General features: G+C 37.3%; 1 protein-coding gene across 1 annotated transcript; it reads right to left on the bottom strand.

Moving 5' to 3' along the window:
- Positions 1-604: 604 nt before the first annotated feature.
- LOC132856281 (cytochrome P450 4V2) lies at positions 605-6,678 on the bottom strand. The gene is made up of 11 exons (XM_060885799.1): positions 6,410-6,678; positions 6,173-6,285; positions 5,891-5,976; positions 4,434-4,624; positions 4,230-4,299; positions 3,480-3,606; positions 2,579-2,749; positions 2,394-2,496; positions 2,087-2,221; positions 1,666-1,845; positions 605-1,035 (listed from the first exon to the last, which is right to left on the bottom strand). The coding sequence occupies exons 1-11, from the start codon at positions 6,600-6,602 to the stop codon at positions 872-874; spliced, it is 1,533 nt and encodes a 510-aa protein (XP_060741782.1). The 5' UTR covers positions 6,603-6,678; the 3' UTR covers positions 605-871.
- Positions 6,679-7,251: the final 573 nt, after the last annotated feature.

Raw genomic sequence — 7,251 nt, 5'->3', positions numbered from 1 at the left:
GACTCAGTTCTGTTGTTTCATGTGTACCTCCCCAGAGTGCTCTACTATATATGATAACCCAGTGCTTTTTTATATTACTATGTTGTCAGGTATCTTAAGGTTCTGAAGTTATGTGAAACTTGCATCCAATGTAAACAATGCATCCAGTGTAAACATCCTCTAGGCAAATCACCCCTATTCAATCTTTCTACTTGATTACCTTTTTTCCATTCGTTCTAAGTGAACATTTAATGGATATGCTTGGACATATAGATAAAAAACGAAAATGAATGATTAGATGGATAGCTATAAGGAAATTATGTCATGACACTGCATATTTATTTTATAATAATAAATTTTTATTTATTTATGTTTAATTCAAAAAACTATCAAGAAGAATACCCATTCACATGTTAATCCCACAGGATAATGTTTTAAACAAAGTTAAGCATGTGTAAATGACCCACTTCTTCACAACCAATCAAATGGCCATTGAACGTTTTTTTACAGTATAAAAGATGTCCCTAAAATACATTGTTCCTTATAAATTATTGTTCAATATTGAACAAATGCTTACAATATTTAATAATAACATTTAGTATTATTAATTTGTATAATCATCTGATCCATTCAAAACCAAAAGTTTGTTTTTATTTTTTAGAAAGTTCTGTCGATATGTACATACAGTCTGCTATAGAAGAGAGCACTGTAGGATACTGAAAGCATGCTAAACTGTAAATTTCTTCTGGATGCAGAGAAGTGACTTAAATTCTACAGAAGTGCCAGAGAATTCACATACCATACATTTGAGTATGCAGACAAACAGCAGGCAAAATCTCTGTACCTTATACCCGAATAACTGCATACATTTCGTACAAGACGTGGCTCAGTTTTAGTTAGACCTCTTGTCTAGTTGGATCCAGATGCCCTTCTCTGGACGGAGTATTAGCTCCCCCAAGGGTCTCAGCTCTTCCCGACTCTGACACGCCTTCACATCAAAGTGACGCAACACAGTGGCAAGAACCACCTTCTCTTCCATCATAGCAAAGCGCTGGCCTGGACACACAATCAAACAGTAAACAAGTGTCATGTACTACATTTCTATTTCACATTATATACAACTGTGATCTTAGTATTCTGATCCAGTTCAGTGCTGAAAGGCAGCAGACAGATGACTGAAATGATTCATCTCTGATAGAATATCACATCTCTCACTCTTTCTTATCTCTCTCTTCTCATTCTCCCTCTTTCTCCGTCTCTCTCGCACATGCAGTGAGGCTTTTGAGTGGCCAGTGGGCTGGAACTGCCAGGACCACTTGATGAGAGACACTCTGTCTCAGTCAACAGTATAAGACAGATCTGTGGTCTCTGGAGATAAATGCAGGAGGAAAGTTAGCAGCTCCTCGGTTAGAGTGCCATGCGAAATGGGTGATTGATTCAGGGTGGGGTGTAGAATGCACGTCCATGAATTGCACTGTAATGGTGCTTGGACGCAATATCATAACAAGTGGTCTTGCTAATAGGATGTGACCTGCCTGATAAAACAAAATAACCCTGACCCAGAAATTTAGCACCCTGAAGTTTTTCACTTCTTCACTAAAAGTTGTGGAAGTGGTTCATGAATTTGAGGGTCACACAGAACTGGAGCATGATTGCTTATGCATCAGAACCTCTCTAGTCTCTTACCAATGCAGTTTCGAGCACCGGCAGAGAATGGAATATATGCATATGGGTGTCTTCCTGTGCTGTTCTCCGGAAGGAAGCGCTCTGGTCTGAACTCCTCAGGCTCCGGAAAGAAACGAGGATCACGATGGAGAGCATATGGGATGATCACAGCATTTACACCTTCTGGAACTTTGAAACCATCTGCAGAAAAATAGTAGCTTTTAACATACATCTATTTGACAATAAATAATTCCTGAATATCACAAAACCCTGAAAAGTTGTGCAACAGATAAATCTCTAATAGATCTCTCTGGCAGGTAAAAAGCTTGCAGTGAATTAGAATCTGACTCAAAAAACAAAACATTTGTTTTTACACTGAGACGCAAATAGCGGCAGTACCATATAGTACCATATGATATTATGATAATGCAACATGGCTTACTTATGTAACAGTCCTCGCAGATGCTGCGTGCAAAGAGCGGCACTGAAGGGAAGATTCGCAAACTCTCCTTGATGACACACTCCAGGTACCGCAGCCTTTTTAGGTCCTCCACTCCCACGTGGCGCTGTGAAGAACCTGTCCGACAGTACAGAGAGACAGAGACAGAGAGCGAGAGCGAGGGAGAGAGAGAGAGAGAGAAAAGATTTCTCAAATCTACATTTACCAATCATTATTTACCAAACATTTTTGATAGTTAACACACTTATAGCTAATAATGTAACAGAACATGAACATAAATCAGTGTTACCAAACACCTCCTGAAGCTCTGCCTGTACTTTTTTTTGGACATCTGGATGAGAGCCTATCAGATGTAAGGCCCAGTTCATGGAAGCTGCAGTGGTGTCATGCCCCTATTAAAGATACTATGAACAGTTGGTATCAGGCACAAGCTTGTTCAGTTCTAGTGTTTAGTACAGTGTGTTTTACTCACACCTCAAACATGAAGGTGTCCACTTCCTCCTGAATGTCATCATGGCTCAGCGCAGCACCAGCATCATCTCTGGTTTTTAACAGCATGTCCAAGAATGCTCTTCTCTTTCTCGGGCCATGATCGGATTCACTGTCAGATCCTTCACTCACATGCTCTGCTCTCTCTTTGATCACCTTCAAAACACAATCGGCATGAAAGATTTGAAAACTTGGGTCAAAATTCGGTCGGAAAAAAAAGGATAGGCTTTTCTTCATGTGTTAGTCTGTTTAGATCTTGAACATGCTTTATTCTATACTACTTATTGGTTTTGGCAGGTTTTATTGATTTTTTTTTAGCGATTATTGCCTTGACATTCTGTTTTCTTATTACTGGTTAAAAGATAAAGACCTGCACTTGCATCAACATCTCTGCTAGTCAACTCTTAAAATAAAAGTCTATCTTACATGTTTTTTGTCATCACTCTTTTTCCTCTCAATGTTGTATTGTGGTTTTACAATTGCTTTTGAATAGGTGGAAACCTTCCTTCTGTATGTATGTATGTATGTATGTATGAACATCTTATTTTTGAGGTTAAAATTCTATTAAGGAGATGAGAGCGATACAAGCATTGCAATACTCTACTACACACTGACTTCTGTTTCTGATGTTTGCACCTATTGAAAAACAATTGGAAAACAGACATTATTACAAGCAAATTTACCTATGACTAAAAACCATGAGGGATGGAATTGTACTGTAGGTGGTGACTAGCAGACAATTTGATGCAAGTACAGGGCTTTACCAGTGACAAGAAAACAGAGTGGCTATATGATAATCGATTACCATATATTGTGATTCACAGATGCATATTTTAAAATGTTAATTTTTTACTACAGTAAATCATAGCATGAAAAAGTCACTTACACCTGCAGTGAAGGAGTGTAAAAGCCTGAGTCTTTTTGCATGCTCTTTACCCTCTCCAAACATGTTATAAATCCAGTCAGGCCACCACCACGGTGCTCTCTGTCTCCGAGTGATAATGTCACTCATCCTGCAGGAAGTTTAAGTTAAGTTTAGATTAAATTTTGTGTAATTTAAGTGTAACCTCAATTCACAAGCCCCTGAGTATTAATCAAGCAGATTTGTCTTCCATTCACACACTTACTAAAAAATCTCTCTCTCTGTGTATCTCTTTCTCTCTGTGTGTGTCTCTTTCGCTCTCGCTCTCTGTCGCTTTCACCATCTTTTTTTTTTTTTTTAGCATTATGAGGCTGTTTAAATCAAAGACCTAATCTACTTTTGTTTTTTCAGTCACATCAAGATTTATATTGTGTTTCTAACTAATTTATTTTATATGAAATGACCAGTGATATGGACAAAAAAGCAAAGATTTACACCTAGTGTTAGACATTCTCAAAAAAATCAGCGCTACAATTACAGGTAAAAACTTCAGTCTCTCTTTACTCCATACATTCAAAAGATATGGACTACTGAACAGACATTACCACCACAGTACATAATACATTCATGCCATATCTACACACTACAGTGTCAGTATTGTCAGTGTCAATGCTATGCTGAGAATGATCTACCACATAACTGAATGATCTACCACTATACAGTACCTATATAGTAGATGTACCAACTGATGCATATTTCAAGGTAAATACTTACTTGTACACAGTCTGGACATATTCTGAGTCAGCATTACTCTGAGCATAGATCTTTTTGCCCATTGCTGTTTCTGTTTTATGTGGAACATACATGCATATTATACAATATTAAATTTACTCTTAACTGTAATTAGTAATGTCAACAGATTTACTGGTGATTCAAAAGTATTACAGTGACAGACAGTAGAAAAAAATAAATACCAACCGCATATAATGTCCAAGGCACAGAGTGTAATGTAGCTAAAACAGTTAAATGGTTGTTCGCCTACATGTTTCAGCATCTTGTGGATCAAAATTTCACTCTGTTCATTCATAACCTCAAGGAAGTCAGTGAGGATAGAGAAGTGAAATGTTGGGGTCAGCATTTTGCGTCGACTACGCCACTTGTCTCCTGTGCTGTAAGGTGTGATAAGCAAATCATAAAAGCCTCATCAATATTTGGATAATGTTTATTAATGTTTATTGATGCACAAAGAAGGAAAAACAATTAATTTCATTAGAGCATATCAGAACCTTTCGAAGAGATTTTGGTCCCACAATAAAGAGCACTATAGATACAGTATAGATACAGGTTTAGTTTCACCTCATAGCCTTACTACTGGAATTTAGTAAGTGGCCTGGTCTACTACTTGTATACAAAATCTCTGGGATCAGTAGTCAGATCTCATTGCTTCTCTTAACATAACTATTTGCATGACACACAACTTTGGTCTTTCAGACAGCCTTTCCGATAACTTATCTTTGTGGAAGATTAAAACTTAAATGATTTACCACCCAGATAAGTAATCAATCAATCAATCAATCAATCATCACTGACACACCATACTAAGAATCTGTGTATGAACTCGAACTCTCCAAACACATCAATCAGTCCAAACACAATCAAACAGATTCTTTTGATTTGTCTTTGTAGACCTTTCCTGGATACAGATTGTCATACAAGCTCCAATTATATCCAGACTGCAATTTGCTACATTTTGGACTTCCTTCATATATCATATCCCTCTCAGTGCATTCAGAATGCTATATAAGACTGCTAGCCAACCTCTCCCACTCATCCCCTACAGATACCTATTGGTGTCCTTTTACATGAAAGATCCCATTTAAAACTGTTGTCCTCACATTTCAGGATTTAACAGGCTATGAACCTATATCTATGTACAGTGGGTCAAATCTACACATCTGCAAATCACCTTAGGTCCTTAAACTGCTAACTATTCACTGAGATCCAAACCAGCTCATAACAATAAACTCACTTATTCATTGTCCTGGCTTCTCTCTGGTGGAAGTGGGTGGAACCTTCTCTCTGCTTTGATAGGCCATTGCCTATTATTTTTCTACACATCATCTTTTCTCAGCACTTACTTTGTAATGGTTGTGTTTTGTATTACTTCATTGTTTTTCAACTTTGTGTATTTAGGTTTAAAATCCACAGGTGTTATACTTTTATACTTTTAACGTTAATCTTTTATAATGTCATAGATGACCATAGCATGTGTACAAACAAGCAATAGTGTCAACACTATTATCTCTGTATTCAAACATCTGCCAGCTGTCAAGTGAAATGTAACTAAATTAAACTAAAACCATGATTCATACAGTGACATCAGCCATGAATACATGCATGTAATTCAAAGTGGACAGGTGCTTTTGTATCTGTACCTGGTGAGTAAACCTGTGCCAAGCCAAGGGTGAAGGAATCTATAAGGATAAGATTTATCTAGATGCTTGGAATTACTGAGGACGGCCTAGACAGAAAAAGAGCAACCACATGTAAACAAGAAGACAACCGTCTTGCCTAATCATGGCATTAATAAATTGCTGACTCGTTACTAATGTTTTACTTTCCCAGAATCTTATAAAGTGACCAAATAAACGAGTCACCACATTTTGTTGTCAGAAGAGCAAGTACTGTATTGTAACTATTGCTGTAATTATACACACCTCAATTGTCTCTGCATGAAATAAAACCAAGAAGGGGATGGGTCCCACCCAGACCTTCACAAGAGGCCTGAGTCTGTTTTCATTAGTCCCCTCAATAATCTGGTTGAAAAAATCTTTAAATGGCATACAAATACAAAAAAAAAATGTAATGCACCATGTCTTTGTATTGCATACGACAAAAACACTCTATTTCATAAGGAAATAAAACCAAATAGCCACAAGGTTACAATACCTTACCTCCTGCATTGGCTTTGAACTGCAAAGCATTACCAATGAATGGAAAGGCGCCTTCCATTCCAGGAATTGGCTTCATCTCCCTCCATTGATGTATGTAGCTTTTAATTGGAGAATGTAACATGTACATCAGCAGAATAAGCAGGATAATGGAGGTTATGCCCCCCAGAGTGTATAATCCAAACAAAAATCCCATTTTTAAGTAATACAAATGGCATCAGTGAATGTTCTGAAAAGGTGGATAAATCCTTCTCACATGAACTTCAGACTTTCTCTGATTCGCAAACAAAACAAAAGATTATCAGGTCATGCTAGTTTTTTATGGCCTCCCGCTAAATCATTGACAGGAGACGAGCGGCTGTCAAGCCAGAAACCGAGATGAATAAAAATGCAGGAAAATGCAGCACACTGGTAATATGGTTGCTTATGAATGGTAAATATTGAAGTTACTGCCATTGACATTCTGCGAGAAACAGCCACCGATGGAAAAAATATAGAAAATAAAAAGAGATGTATGTGAATCTACAGATATTCACCCAAAATCACACACATACTTGTGAAATCAAACATATGCTCAATTTAAAATGTCAGCACTTGAATGTAGTCACTAAAAAAAGTTTTTTTTTTCCAAATATAAAATCAGAAGTTAAAGTTCAATTCAAATGAAAAGATGGCCTCCATTATTTGGTTGTATTTATAAAAATGTGGATTTAGTTGTGGTTCTCTTCTTTGTTCACTCTGTTCAAAGGGATGTAATTGGGGAAGTGATAGCTTCCTGGTTAAGGTGTTGGACTACTGGACTACTATCGTTAGGTTGTGAGTTTGAATCTTACCAAGGTGCCAGT

The sequence above is a fragment of the Tachysurus vachellii genome, chromosome 13, assembly GCF_030014155.1.
Source record: "Tachysurus vachellii isolate PV-2020 chromosome 13, HZAU_Pvac_v1, whole genome shotgun sequence".
In the NCBI taxonomy this organism is placed as follows: domain Eukaryota; kingdom Metazoa; phylum Chordata; class Actinopteri; order Siluriformes; family Bagridae; genus Tachysurus; species Tachysurus vachellii.
This window is presented reverse-complemented; position numbering and strand designations above follow the sequence as displayed.

Bases quoted from the DNA above. Each gene is read 5' to 3' on its own strand.
- LOC132856281 (XM_060885799.1), bottom strand. From the start codon at position 6,602: ATGGGATTTTTGTTTGGATTATACACTCTGGGGGGCATAACCTCCATT. The intron at 2,497-2,578 runs GTGTGAGTAAAA...TATCTTTAATAG, and splicing joins TGGACACCTTCATGTTTGAG to GGGCATGACACCACTGCAGC. The intron at 2,222-2,393 runs GTAACACTGATT...ACTGTCGGACAG, and splicing joins AGAGCTTCAGGAGGTGTTTG to GTTCTTCACAGCGCCACGTG.